General features: G+C 45.7%; 1 protein-coding gene across 11 annotated transcripts in view; it reads left to right on the top strand.

The window, feature by feature from the left end:
- Positions 1 to 15,887, top strand: part of LOC123764361 (SH3 domain-containing kinase-binding protein 1) — a 180,525-nt gene that overhangs the window by 116,339 nt on the left and 48,299 nt on the right. For 6 of the 11 annotated variants that reach the window (XM_069315990.1, XM_069315988.1, XM_045752037.2 and 3 more), the window contains 2 exons: positions 4,926 to 4,998; positions 11,766 to 11,810. In XM_069315990.1, coding sequence (XP_069172091.1) covers positions 4,926 to 4,998; positions 11,766 to 11,810 — 118 coding nt within the window. The remainder of the gene's footprint in view (positions 1 to 4,925; positions 4,999 to 11,765; positions 11,811 to 15,887) is intronic. The other 5 variants (XM_069315989.1, XM_045752040.2, XM_069315993.1 and 2 more) reach the window with 1 other exon arrangement.

Here is a 15,887-nt window from a genome sequence, read left to right as displayed (position 1 = left end):
TACCATGACCCAGAAATCAATTCCAACACATGACTCAACCATCGTTTCCTCCCCACTCCTCCCTCTCCCCCCTCTCGGCTCCTCCCCCTCTCTTAACCCCTCCCCCCCTCTTAACCCCTCCCCCCCCTCTTAACCCCTCCCCCCCTCTTAACCCCTCCCCCCTCTCGACTCCCCCAATACACCATGCATATAGTGCCACTCTTGCTGACTTAATAACACAGGTTTCACCTTTAAAATTGCCACGCCAGTTCCTCTCTCACCAGGCCATCCACCTTAGACAGTACTTACAGTAGCCGTGTGCACCCTCCGACATATATTGACGTCATGGACAACTAGAAAGCAGAATTTGGTACTGTTGAATTTGGACAAACTTGCAAAGGTTTTGTATTTATGTTGCTAATAAGACCTTAGCCATCCTAGGCCTAATACACGCTGAGGCCTAATGTGGTACATATAAGTGCTATACTAGGCCTAGGAATATTAGAGTTTAGTTTTAGCTTTATTTTTCGGATAATAAAGTGAATGGTACCAAATTCTAACGAGTCCGGAAAAAATAAAGCTAAAATTTAAACTTTAATATTGCTAGGCCTACTATAGCATGCAGGTCTGTCTTGACCGCTCCTCGCTATACCTGTGGGCTGTGTGGCTGGGTTTGTTGCTGGGGTCCTCCCTAACCCCGTCTCATGTCCGCGTACTCCGTCCTCCTATTGTTATGTTGGTTAGGTTAGGTTGGATTAGGGTTGGTTTGTCTGTTGGGTTTGTCATAGTTTGCCCCACTCAAGGTTAGGTTAGGGTTGGTCGGTTCCTATACAGGTTCCAGTCCAGGGTTAGACTACCTCTCTCTTAAGGTCGCCCTTACGAGGTGGTTCTTCAAGGGCTTGCCTCGTTCTCCATGCTATCATAGAGAGGGCTGGTGCACAGCTGCTCTAGGCAGCTTTGGGAGGGAGGGAGCCGGTCGGCCGAGCGGACAGCACGCTGGACTTGTGATCCTGTGGTCCTGGGTTCGATCCCAGGCGCCGGCGAGAAACAATGGGCAGAGTTTCTTTCACCCTATGCCCCTGTTACCTAGCAGTAAAATAGGTACCTGGGTGTTAGTCAGCTGTCACGGGCTGCTTCCTGGGGGTGGAGGCCTGGTCGAGGACCGGGCCGCGGAGACACTAAAGCCCCGAAATCATCTCAAGATAACCTCAAGATAGGCTGGGTGTTCCCCGTAGTTGTCCTTGAGCCACTCCCATACCCCTGTGTTCTTGAGGGGGGCCTGCACCTCCTGGGGAGAAAAGGGTCGGCAGGCTCCATCTCTTCTCGTCTGTTCGTGGTACTGTGGGTAGGAGCAGCTCCGGCCTTGTTTTAGTGCCGAGTTTCTCTCGTGCTAACTGCATTATCTCCTCCGGATGGCCGCCGTTATCTTCTTGTGGTCCCTGAACATCTGCCGTAAGTCTTCCAGCTGGGACTGCAAAGTCTCTTGTCATTGATTCTCTTTAGGCGAAGACCTAGAGGGTAAGAATTTTTTTGGGGGGCTAAAGGTGGTTGGCGTGGAACCTCTGGTATGAGTGAAGGTCCCTTGGTTTATATAATACTTTTGTGTGGAGGAGTCGGTCTGCCTCTCCCACATACACTGTCCTGTCTAAGCCTTATTCAGAAAATCCGTTGTGGCTCCTAGCATTTCGGGCAGGAGTTTGAGGAGGGGTTCAGGAGCGCTGTGTAGATCCAGTCCACCAGAGGACTGAGGGAGAGGGAGGAATGTATCAAGAAGGTGTGTTGTGACAATACTGGCGGAGGTATACAACGGGGAGACATTGCCCCGAGGGTTGAGTACGGAGGCCAGAGTGACCCGCCACCTTCCTCCCCCGCACCTCAACCCTCCATACTCTCGTCTGCAAAAATTTCCAGTGAATTATGCAGAGCCTCGACCTTGTGCTCATGTGTCCCCCCTCCTCCCCCTGCCTCGTCCTCGGAGGCAGGGAGAGACGGGGGGGGGGGGGGTGGTGGTGGTGGATAGAAGAGAGTTCGTGTTATGGATGGGGTGGGGGTGTGGGGCGTGACGGGGACCGGACAGGTGGAGACTGTCAAGAACGTCATGTACAAGGCTGACCACCACCTCTCGCCTCCCTCCCTCAGGCACCACCTCTCTCCCATCCTTCCACCAGAGTAGGAGAGTTGAAGTCAATTAATTTCTAATCTCATACGATAATAAGCATTTGAAATAGGTATCAGGAAAAGACCGGGCTCAGGAGCTGATGCTCGGCCCTACACACACACATCTAGGTAAACACATGCATGAGCAGCTGTTGTAGGCAATACTAATTTTCCGCATCTTTTCGAATGAGTCATGCTCCTACAGGTGTTCTGATAACTTATTCTCGGGTTTACCCTTGAGATGCCATGGCTGTGCACACACCGCACGCGTGCACACAGGGTAGGGGCGCACACAGACGAGAGTTAAATGATGGCATTTAATGCATCAACCACCAACAATTAACCACCATTGTTGGTGGTGGTGGTCGCTGTGGGACGGTGACGTGTGTTGGGGGGAGGAGACCTGTGGTGTGTAGTATGTCCTTTTGTGCTCCTCTACGGTGTGTTGACCCCTCACCCTGCTCCTCTACGTTGTGTTGACCCCTCACCCTGCTCCTCTACGGTGTGTTGACCCCTCACCCTGCTCCTCTACGTTGTGTTGACCCCTCACCCTGCTCCTCTACGCTGTGTTGACCCCTCACCCTGCTCCTCTACGCTGTGTTGACCCCTCACCCTGCTCCTCTACGCTGTGTTGACCCCTCACCCTGCTCCTCTACGCTGTGTTGACCCCTCACCCTGCTCCTCTACGCTGTGTTGACCCCTCACCCTGCTCCTCTACGCTGTGTTGACCCCTCACCCTGCTTCTCTACGCTGTGTTGACCCCTCACCCTGCTCCTCTACGTTGTGTTGACCCCTCACCCTGCTCCTCTACGCTGTGTTGACCCCTCACCCTGCTCCTCTACGTTGTGTTGACCCCTCACCCTGCTCCTCTACGTTGTGTTGACCCCTCACCCTGCTCCTCTACGCTGTGTTGACCCCTCACCCTGCTCCTCTACGCTGTGTTGACCCCTCACCCTGCTCCTCTACGCTGTGTTGACCCCTCACCCTGCTCCTCTACGTTGTGTTGACCCCTCACCCTGCTCCTCTACGCTGTGTTGACCCCTCACCCTGCTCCTCTACGCTGTGTTGACCCCTCACCCTGCTCCTCTACGCTGTGTTGACCCCTCACCCTGCTCCTCTACGCTGTGTTGACCCCTCACCCTGCTCCTCTACGCTGTGTTGACCCCTCACCCTGCTCCTCTACGCTGTGTTGACCCCTCACCCTGCTCCTCTACGCTGTGTTGACCCCTCACCCTGCTCCTCTACGCTGTGTTGACCCCTCACCCTGCTCCTCTACGCTGTGTTGACCCCTCACCCTGCTCCTCTACGTTGTGTTGACCCCTCACCCTGCTCCTCTACGTTGTGTTGACCCCTCACCCTGCTCCTCTACGTTGTGTTGACCCCTCACCCTGCTCCTCTACGCTGTGTTGACCCCTCACTCTGCTCCTCTACGTTATGTTGACCCCTCACCCTGCTCCACTACGTTATGTTGACCCCTCACCCTGCTCCACTACGCTGTGTTGACCCCTCACCCTGCTCCTCTACGCTGTGTTGACCCCTCACCCTGCTCCACTACGCTGTGTTGACCCCTCACCCTGCTCCTCTACGCTGTGTTGACCCCTCACCCAGCTCCTCTACGCTGTGTTGACCCCTCACCCTGCTCCTCTACGCTGTGTTGACCCCTCACCCTGCTCCTCTACGTTGTGTTGACCCCTCACCCTGCTCCTCTACGTTGTGTTGACCCCTCACCCTGCTCCTCTACGTTGTGTTGACCCCTCACCCTGCTCCTCTACGTTGTGTTGACCCCTCACCCTGCTCCTCTACGCTGTGTTGACCCCTCACCCTGCTCCTCTACGCTGTGTTGACCCCTCACCCTGCTCCTCTACGTTGTGTTGACCCCTCACCCTGCTCCTCTACGCTGTGTTGACCCCTCACCCTGCTCCTCTACGTTGTGTTGACCCCTCACCCTGCTCCTCTACGTTGTGTTGACCCCTCACCCTGCTCCTCTACGTTGTGTTGACCCCTCACCCTGCTCCTCTACGTTGTGTTGACCCCTCACCCTGCTCCTCTACGCTGTGTTGACCCCTCACCCTGCTCCTCTACGCTGTGTTGACCCCTCACCCTGCTCCTCTACGCTGTGTTGACCCCTCACCCTGCTCCTCTACGTTGTGTTGACCCCTCACCCTGCTCCTCTACGCTGTGTTGACCCCTCACCCTGCTCCTCTACGCTGTGTTGACCCCTCACCCTGCTCCTCTACGCTGTGTTGACCCCTCACCCTGCTCCTCTACGTTGTGTTGACCCCTCACCCTGCTCCTCTACGGTGTGTTGACCCCTCTCCCTGCACCCACAAGCAGTACTACTACAATACCTGGCGTATAGTTCATGTATTATGCACCACCATACCCATGCTGTGGGCGGTAGTGGAAAGGGTTAGAGAGGCACATAATGGGCTGAAGGACTGAACCCCGACTACCAGGGGCCAGATTCACGAAAGCACTTACGCAAACACTTACGAACGTGTACATCTTTCTTCAATCTTTGACGGCTTTGTTTACATTTATTAAACAGTTTACAAGCATGAAAACTTCCCATTCAACTGTTGTTGTTGTTATAAACAGCCTCCTGGTGCTTCGGAGCTCATTAACAGTTTAATAATTGGAAACAAAGCCGCCAAAGATTGAGAAAAGATGTACAGGTTCGTAAGTGCTTGCGTAAGTGCTTTCGTGAATCTGGCCCCTGGAGCATTAAGCATCACAACACCGTGGGTGTTGAAACATAACTAATGGCTGTGTTTCTCTGTTGTTGACAGGTGCTGTCGAAGGAGCCCAAGACTGACTCGGCGGAGACCAGCGCGACCACACCTCCCCATGTACAGAAGAGAGGTCAGTTCCCTCCTTTTTTATTTTGATTGTTGCCGCCGAAGGCGGCTAGTTTATTGTGCACCCCATACTCATCCTGTGAGCGGTAGCGCAAAAGCATTACAGAGGGCACAAAAGGTCTTTATCAGACCTCATCTCCCTCCTCTTACTGCATGTCCTGCTACACCACCACCGCCGCTCCTCAAGCATGCACCTCTCCACTTACCTTACCTCTACATCTTGCCTCCGTCATGGCGGCTTCTGTATTAAACAGTTGACGTGCTGGGAAGCGCTGTGAGGTCTTCACCTTCACCCAAGGTGTTATAGTTATTGACTACCTCTTGTGCTTCTGAGCACTTAAAGTTGTTTAATAACTGTAAAGCCGCCATGATAAAATATGTACAGGTCTCGTAAGTGGTCACTTAAAACTTGACTTATCCAGGCCCAGACCGTATCTTTTGGGTAACCACTTTTCTTATGTCTGAACTTGTGAATAGAGATCACTGTCGCCTGCCTTCTGTTCTAACTCATTCCATTTCTTCACGAAACTTGTATGCAAGAAGTGCTTCCTAACGTCCCTGTGGCTCGTGTGTGTGTGTGTGTGTGTGTGTGTGTGTGTGTGTGTGTGTGTGTGTGTGTGTGTGTGTGTGTGTGTGTTCCGTGTTCTCTCTCGCTGGTGTTACCGAACGTCGCCGCGTTTTCTTCTTTTTTTCAGTGCATCTAATTAAGTATCTTTTATATCGTAGTAATGTCTCCTCTGGAACGGGTTGTTACCTATCGTTCGTTACGGCTCGTGACCCTACAACAGCCATTTTTTTTTAAAATATCTAGGGTTACTAAAACTGCTGTTCACAAGAGCGGGTCACCAGTGTAACCCCTTAATAAGTAATGAGCACTTGGTTAAAATTTTCCTTTAGGACTGAAGGAATACATATAAAATTTATATATATATATATATTCAATTCAACATAATCAATACAGTATAATATAAACACAGATGGTAAAGTTAACTTATACAACCAAACAAAAAGTATTGTCTCTCACAGAATATAATATAATAAAATATGGCACAACATGAATGTTACAGACTTAACTCTACAAAGATGTGATCTCTCCTGGCCCGTATCCGCTACTGACTTACATATCTGCTGGAGTCAAAATCATTGCTTCTGCCCCGCGAAAAATTGTCAAAGTTACAATATTTATTAATTCTACAATGGAGCAATATATTGTGACAAGAGTAATCTTAAACTAACTTAATGAATGGTCAATACATATTGGTATAACAAAAATAAGGTAATTATTGCTTTACATAGTAATTAAAATACACATACAAAGGGGAATGATGGCATGCTCATCCAGCAACGGACTATCCCACGACAATTTGCCAGATACAGTTCACACAATTATTATTCCCCTATGTTACCCACATATGATCACATATAAATCATTAGTTCCCGTGGGAAACTGAGTACACAAAGAAATAAAACAATCATTCCCACGATACGTTGGGCCTAACGCCAACAATGTAACATGAAATTATTTTACATAGAACATGTAAGTATATCAATATACATACATGTAATTTATACACAATTATAAAGGTACATATTAATTTATTTAATTACGTATCTTATAGAGGTACGTAACACGGGTCTCAGGATATTTCTTTGACTTTTTTTAATTTTCATTTGTGATTGACGACTGCTGGTGTTGTCATACTCTGCCACTGACTTAATCGGACATTTACGCTCCCAGTCAACCCACCTAACCTATCCAGTCCGATGCATAGAAAATTATATATTTGTGAGCCGTTAGTTTTCATAGTAGGCTACATTTGTAACGTTGGTTACCATAATGGGGGAAAGTAGGACTTAGTAGTTGAGAGGACGTGATGCTGCCTTACACAGTAGCGTAGGACCCGTCGTCCAGCCCTCAGTCTCACCCTGTCCATGGAGGACAGAAGAAAATGTATATATGCTGATTAGCATTGTAAATGTGTGGCCACGTCTGTGGTAGAAAATAATAATAATAATAAAAAAAAAAAGCCCTCAGTGCTGTTCAGGCCCGTAAACTGACTGTTGCAGTCATGAGAGTTTACCTGTTGTATTACTGAATTACCCCAAACAAAGAAAATACAAAGAAAATAGAAAACTAAAAAGGCTAAATTGACCTGTCCAAACAATCCTAGGACTAATATACGCTATCTTAGGCGTAATATAGCGCATATATGTACAATACTAAGCCTAGGAATTCTGGGCAGTATAGGTCATAACATTTTCTTGAAGTGAAATTGTGTGCATGTCAGTATGGAAATATCTGCGTGTTGATCCAAAACCACATTTTCCCCTTATTGTACTAGATTTAGACATTTTCTGAAATAAGAAGAACTGCATTTTAATCTTTCTCTTTCTATAATATATGTGTGTAAATGTCCTTTGTATATGTTTGTGTTTCCTGTGCGTCTCTGCATGCCTGTGTGTTGTAGTGTGTACTGGTGAGGCTGTCTCTACTGTTTGTTACTCTCTGGTACTGGTGGGCTGTCTCTGCTGTTTGTTACTCTCTGGTACTGGTGAGGCTGTCTCTACTGTTTGTTACTCTCTGGTACTGGTGGGCTGTCTCTACTGTTTGTTACTCTCTGGTACTGGTGGGCTGTCTCTACTGTTTGTTACTCTCTGGCCTGTATGGTCCGGCTGGACTCTTAAACCTTCTTAGTCTCTTGTCATCTTCACTCGGATGTATTGGATCTAAGTATATTTTTCCCTGTTCTTGTTCAAGCTCTGTTATTTCCGTTTCCAGCAGGAGCATCTGCTGGTATCAATATATTTCTCTTCTCCTCATTCTGTCTGAATAGTTGGGTGGAATTCCTTGGAAGGTGTTTTACGGTGATGGGACATTATCCAGGAGATATTGTGGGACGCCGCCGTGCTTCCGCTGCGGGGGCTGAGGCAGGCAAGAAGCGGTGTACCAAGGTCGTGGGGTGCAAGTCTCCTCTCACAGGCACACGGCGTGTAAATGATGATTTCATGGCTTCTCTCTCGCACACACACGGGCCGCTTCCTCGTCCACCGGCTCATGTTGACTTGCTCTTCCATCACCTGGCAAAAATAGGTGGCATTGCAACTCTGGCAATTAATATCTGGAAGGCGTGATTGGTGACGGCACCACTGGAGTGCCTCTCTTGCGTGAGAGTCACCCTTGTTGGTAGGCCATCTGTAGGGAGCCGGTCGGCCGAGCGGACAGCACGCTGGACTTGTGATCCTGGGTTCGATCCCAGGCACCGGCGAGAAACAATGGTCAGAGTTTCTTTCACCCCTATGCCCTTGTTACCTAGCAGTAAAATAGGTACCTGGGTGTTAGTCAGCTGTCACGGGCTGCTTCCTGGGGGTGGAGGCCTGGTCGAGGACCGGGCCGCGGGGGACACTAAAAGCCCCGAAATCATCTCCAGATAACCTCAAGATATCTGGTGTATGGGTATGACTACCACGTTGGACCTCGCCCCCCACTGCCACCAGAGACTAGTCACATGATAAACCAGGGCTCCTTGACACACCGCAGCTGTTGATACTTCAACTCGCAGTTCATGCTTCAGTACCCACATGCCCAACATCAAAGGTCTCCAATTAGTGCCTCGTGGCGCATTGGCATGCAAAGTTGGATCACAGCCGAACGGTCCCGAGTTCGAATCCCTTGGTAGATCAGAAACGTTTCGCCAACGTTTCATCCGATGCTTCTGTTCACTTAGCAGTAAAATGGTGATGGGACCTGGGAGTTAGACAACTGTTGAGGGTTGCGTCTCGGAGCAGGGTCGGTAATTGTCCTAGCGGGACGATAAAGCACCTAAATTATTGGGATCGTCTCAAAGCCCTCCAAATGTACTCACTAGAAAGAAGACGAGAGAGAGAGAGATCAAATAATATACACCTGGAAGATACTGGAGGGCCAAGTACCAAATCTACACAGTAAAATAGCAAAGTACTGGAATGAACGATATGGAAGAAAATGCAGAATAGAACCAGTGAAGAGCAGGGGTGCCATAGGCACAATCAGAGAACACTGTATAAACATCAGAGGTCCACGGTTGTTCAACACCCTCCCAGCGTCCATAAGAAATATTGCCGGAACAACCGTGGACATCTTCAAGAGGAAACTAGATTGTTTCCTCCAAGGAGTGCCGGACCAACCGGGCTGTGGTGGCTATGTGGGCCAGCGGGCCGCTCCAAGCAACAGCCTAGTGGACCAAACTCGCTTGGGGAGTAGAAGAACTCCCAGAACCCCATCAACCAGGTATCAACCTCGATAAGTCCATGAAGTTTAGTACCCCCGACTCTAGGACGCCATTGGACCTCGAGTCAAAATCCACCAATCGCTGAAAGTTGTACATTAAGTGAGAGCTACAGTAGCCAAAAAAAGAAAAAGAAAAAAAAGAAGCTAACCTAACCCTAGGAACAATCAAACCTTTGACTACAAGGAAAAGAAGGTAGTTAATCGGATGTATTCAGTTCTGGAGCGCCGCCATCCAGACTTCTATCCAAGCATGGAGACCTCATCGCCAGAAAGACACATGTGCTTTCAAGAATGTTCAACACCGGGCGACAAAAATCATGCCAGAACTAAGTCGACTCTCGTGTTGAGAGCCTCAGGACAATCAACACTGCTAACCAGACATGACAGGGCTGATGTCGAAACTTTTAAAATACTGAAAGATTTGGAGGGTATTGATCCAGACCACTTCTTAAAGTTGTCTTGATCAATGTAACATTAACACATACAAGTGGCAACAGGAGAAGTCACAGTAACGTGGCTAAAGTATGTTGACCAGACCACACACTAGAAGGTGAAGGGACGACGACGTTTCGGTCCGTCCTGGACCATTCTCAAGTCGAATTGAGAATGGTCCAGGACGGACCGAAACGTCGTCGTCCCTTCACCTTCTAGTGTGTGGTCTGGTCAACAAGTGGCAACAGCTTCAAGCTCAACAAGCCACACATCAGGACAGTAAACAGGAGATGGCTTTTCTCCCAGATGGTTATAAACCCTGGACCACGACTTGGTATAAGTTATACAACCTTGGATCCCACTGAATCAACAGGAAGTGTGGACGTTTTACACCCACCCACCACCAAGGTGCGCGGCTGGCAGCTCCTGGATTGCTCGTTCTAGGCACTTTAACGGTGCAATTGGTTTTCTCATTGTTATATATATATATATATATATATATATATATATATATATATATATATATATATATATATATATATATATATATATATATATATATATATATATATATATATATATATATATATATATATATATGTCGTACCTAATAGCCAGAACGCACTTCTCAGCCTACTATTCAAGGCCCGATTTGCCTAATAAGCCAAGTTTTCATGAATTAATGTTTTTTCGTCTACCTAACCTACCTAACCTAACCTAACCTAGCTTTTTTTGGCTACCTAACCTAACCTTACCTATAAATATAGGTTAGGTTAGGTTAGGTAGGGTTGGTTAGGTTCGGTCATATATCTACGTTAATTTTAACTCCAATAAAAAGAAATTGACCTCATACATAGAGAAAAGGGTTGCTTTATCATTTCATAAGAAAAAAATTATAGTAAATATATTAATTCAGGAAAACTTGGCTTATTAGGCAAATCGGGCCTTGAATAGTAGGCTGAGAAGTGAGTTCTGGCTACTAGGTACGACATATATATATATATATATATATATATATATATATATATATATATATATATATATATATATATAATATATGCGAACAAGCCTGAACGGTCTTCAGGCATATATGCAACTGATGTATTCAGCTCACCTCATTCATGATGTATTCAAATCACCTCATTCTTTGGGGCATACGCGAGGATGTGTGTGTGTGTGCCCCAAAGAATGAGGTGATTTGATAAAATACCATGCCCAAGATTACCATCAGAGTGCCGGCGGGAGGATGGGGAATTAGCCTTGGCTACCGTCCTCTTTTGTCCGGTCGTGATGGTCGAGTGGTTAAGGGATCCTGTACATCAGATGCAGAATGCTTCTGGCAGTATGGGTTCGAGTCACTTCTGGAGTGTGAGTTTTCAGTTGCATGCATATATATATATATATATATATATATATATATATATATATATATATATATATATATATATATATATATATATATATATATATATATATATATATTTTTATAGATATATCAGGGTAGTAGGATTTCTTTGTGTATTATAGTTTGTATTATAGAGCTGTTAAGTATCGTCACACCTAGTTAACTCCTCTCCCAGCTACTCCAGCTTGCATTGCTAGTGTCCACATTAGTCTCTTGTGCGAGATGTTTTGTCCGGTCGCTTGTCCTCCCTCCTCTGGCAGCCCGTCCTTGCTGTTACTGTGTGCGTGTTGCTACTTGTCCTCAGGCTAGGCTAGTCCTGGCCTATCCTGAGGGGGGGGGGGGAGGGGGCACCCTTTCCCTTCCCCTCACAATAAAACACGGATTCCTGTCTGTTAGGTACTCTCTTACCCATCTTAGTGCTCTTCTACATTCTTAAGACACATTTCAGTTACCAGCGTCCATCTGCTTATTACTGTTCTACTGTTTATCTTAATGATCACTTCTTTGTTTACCCTGTTAGTTCCTGTTGATGTTGTGTCCCGTCAAAACCTCAGTGTTGTGAGGTAAACCTCCCGGCTTATCCCCCCTTTATTCTAATTTCCTCTGCTCAAGAATTAGTCTTGTCAAACCTCTGAAATTTCTCTATCTTCATTTTATATTTCTTTAGGTGTGTCGTTGAGGGCGGGGCGACACAGTGTAGACCAGAGCTCACGTAAGTAGTGCATGGTGGCCCCAGCAGGCCCATGCACACCTGGTGATAAGCCCAGGCCTGATGGGAACTGTAGGCCCCATTTCAGACTGCTCGTTAAATAGTTTTGTAATGAGTGCTAAATACATAAAATTTATGTATGGGTGTATAAATGTACAATTTGTATATGATGTACTTACAAGCAACACAGCAGCATAAAAGAACTAAAACTATTTATGTAAATGGTAATGGCAAGCAATTTTATTAAAGTAAGCCTCCTCAAAATCCTAGGCTCATACTAACTGGCTTGGCCCCTCCCGCGCTCTGCTGGCCTGCAGGCTGGTATGGAAGCCTAGCGCGCTACTAATGTTATTCAAAATACAAATACAAATATTTATTCAGGTAAAGTACATACATACAAGGTGAGATACAAAACGTTGATGGATTTATAGATAGAGCTAGTACATACAATGCCTAAAGCCACTATTACGCAAAGCGTTTCGGGCAAAGCATTCTGGTAACATGTTTCTATGGTCTCCGCCGCCAGTTTTGTCAACGTGTTGGCATATTTTCCTTTTCTGTGACAGGTGCTTGCCTCGTTTTGGTTCTATATTGTCCAGGAGATCTCCAGCCTTGTGTGTGTGTGCACCTGTGCCTGCACGTACATGTGTATGTATACACATGTTGGCTATAAAGCCAACAAACTTTGTAAAATCTCTTTATGTATGTACCTTTGCCTAAATAAAAATTATTATTATTATTATTACATAAGTGTGTACACAATCGACTTGAGAATGGTCCAGGACGGACCGAAACGTCGTCGTCCCTTCACCTTCTAGTGTGTGGTCTGGTCAACTTACTTGAGCCACGTTATTGTAACTCATCGCCTGCATGAGTGTGGGTATGCGTGTATGCATACCAGTGGGTTCTTGAGCATTTCATATATCATGATGTATTTTCCGTTATCTCTAAAAGTGACGTAAAATGTAATTTTTTGTGTGTAACTAATTTGAGGGTACAGAGCCACGCGTCAGCTTTTTTGGGGGGCCTGCATTTTCAGTTTATAACACTACGGCGCGCGACATTTATATATAATGTCTACTGTTAAATCATTCCGTTTTATCTTAACAACAACTTCTTGCTCAGTTGTTGTCCATGTGGAGCATTTAGTCCTTAGCCTGTCGGTGAAGAATCATGTGTGTCACGATCATGTTACTCACTTCCTACCCCCCTCTTAACTATTAAGATACACCACCTAAGTCTTCGTAGTCCAGCCGAGTCAGTTCTAGACCCATACTTGTGACATATCTTTAACATTTTCAAGATTGTATTTTTAAGTTATTTACCTATAGTAGGTTTCTAGTCTCGAAGCCTGGGCGGCCATCAAGCATGTCTTGTGATAACTTGATCGGCAATACTGTTGTTTGCTTGCAACGGCCTGCAAGCCCACATGTCCACCACAAGAGGCAGGCTGATCTGATACTTCCTGCAGGGACTTGTCAATGACTTCTTGAAAACACCCACTTTAATTTCAGCAATATTTACCGTATGTGATGGGAAGAGGCTTGTGAAGAGCAAGGGACCTCTGATACTCACCTAGTTGTGTTTGTGGGGGTTGAGCTCTGGCTCTTTTGTCAATACAGTACACAAAGAGCTCTGGCTCTTTGGTGTTCGTACAGTGTTGTCAGATTTTGTCCGTGGCACCTCTCCTTTTCCCTGGGCCCATCCTGCAATTTACTCTATATATTTCTCTACAGTAAGTTGTGCATATTTGAGACCTGACCTTAATGTTTCTTTGGTGTATATGTTATGGGATACCTCTCGTTACCTTGACATATAATTATATTTTGAGTGGAATATGCTTTGAGACGGTGCAGTACAGGTGCTGCGTGTTACTTTTATTTTTGAAATCAATCCAGCTCAAAACAACTCAAAGTTTGTAAGAGTTGTGCATATCGTACATGAATAAGCTGTCAGGATCTTCAAGTTTGAAATTGTATATCGTGGCGTTACACATAGCTTCATACTGCATTTCAAGTTATTCCTTATGTACTGTGTACGATTGTACACATTTTTCGAAAGTGCGTGTGTGTTTTACATAGCTACTTTGCATATCTCTCAGTGCATCTAATCCCATGTGATGGAACAGGTGCGAGAGGCAGTGTCCTGCTATACACACAAGCTCACCTGGATGATATACACTTTGTGTCATACCTTTCCTAACACCTATCACACATGTTGATGTGTGATGTCAGTGTGATTATATTTACCAATTACTTTACTGCCGCGTTTTCAAAATGAAGATATTTCAGTAATATCTAGATTTTAGTAGACGTCACCGTCTTTCAGAATTGTATAGGATATCTGTGGCATGTAATAGCTTTTCGTTATTCGTCAACTAATGTAAGATTTTGAGGAGTGTGAAGCCAAGGGGGTGAAGGACTTAAGAGACATGCTGTAGGTGACTTCAAAGGGTTGAGGAGTTTAGGCTGCGTGTGCCGTGTTGGCCACGGCAGGCGTCTTGCTCCCAGACATTCGTCAGTGTTGTGTTTAGTGCCTCGCTTGGCACCGGGTCCCACCGTCTACCAGCTGCTTCTGTCATGTTTGTTGTCAATGTTTGAAGGTTCCATCTCTCTTAAGCCAAGCCCCACCACAAACACTAGGCTCTGCTTTAGCGCGTGCATAGAGGCGCTGTTTTTATTGCAGTGGTTTTTGCGCTCTCTCTGCATGTCAAATATTTTTTTTTATAATGCTTTCAGCTTTATCTTTATACTGCTCTTTATATTTCGCTTGACCAATTGAGAACGCGCGCGACTGTCTCAGATCGAGGGACATGCCATCTCTGGCACTACATACTCGTATCTGCTTGATACTTGCTTGATACCCACATCATGTTCAAATGAGCATTAATACAGGTAACATGTTCGAAAGAAATATGAAGCAGGAAGGACGGTTCCGTGAGTAATGTGTTAACGATAAAGGTAATGACTGGGCAAATGTAGCATCTCGTGAGAAGCTGTCTTGACTATTTAAACGTCCACACAAGGAATGGAATAATTAACAGCCGTTGCAAACGAAAAATCGAATCAACTTTGAGAACGCAGAAGAAACTACAAAAGGAAAATAGTATAGGCATTGCTCACTCAGGCACGCATGCCTCAAAGAAAAAATAATCTAAAGAGGAAGATTGAAGAAATAGAGCAGAAGCTGATGCTTACCAGATTGGAGAAATTAAAATGGAACGGAGTGCCATACAGGAGTCGGGGAATAAATCGAAAGTAGTACTTTTTTATATTTGCAAAATAAAGACTTAAAAACCTCCCAATATTGAACCCATACTGACAAGAGAAGGTTCGTGCACAGACGGCGACACAAAATTTAGTGATTTCCCGAAAGAACAGTATGGAGCTGTGTTTAACATTCTGGTAGACAACTTGAAAATCCTGACAGCGTCCTCATGAACGCTATCCACAGCTATAATAATACTCTATAACAGATATAAACACAAACAACAGACTTTGAAAAATATACTGACCAAAGAGCCACGCACTCGGCCCCAGGACCTGACTCCTGTAACACCATACTTACTCAGAAATGTCAAGTAACAGTAGCACGAGCGCTCAGTGTAGCTGTTTTAATTTATCATGCATCCCATCCCAATCCCACGGGCAGTACCCTGATAAGGGTTAAGAGGCACAAAATGACCGGTGCACGAACCTCATACATTAATCCAGTCATTTCTGAGTGATTAGCAGCCCAGTCTCTAGTTTCATAATGAAAACGAACTACCTAACCTAGGTTAATACAGACTTAGAGAATACAATCCTGCCTTTCGCATCTACTCAACCACTGGCGAACTCACCGAAGCAGTTCAAGAAAAAATGCTGATGTAAACACGGGCTTTGCAAAGATATTTGATAAACGTGACCATGAAGTGATAGAGTATAAAATGTGAACTAAAATAATAACCGGTTAAGTAGGCGCTGTATTAATGTCTTGACAGTGGTCACAAAGATTAACAGATAAACAAAGCCAAGCCCGAGCGTAGGAGAACCCTCTGTACCACAGGGTTTTCCTCTGTAACACTAAAACCAATGTAAA

The sequence above is a fragment of the Procambarus clarkii genome, chromosome 82 (assembly GCF_040958095.1).
Source record: "Procambarus clarkii isolate CNS0578487 chromosome 82, FALCON_Pclarkii_2.0, whole genome shotgun sequence".
Classification (NCBI taxonomy): domain Eukaryota; kingdom Metazoa; phylum Arthropoda; class Malacostraca; order Decapoda; family Cambaridae; genus Procambarus; species Procambarus clarkii.
Note: the sequence above shows the minus strand (reverse complement) of the source record. Positions and strands in the feature narration are given on the sequence as shown.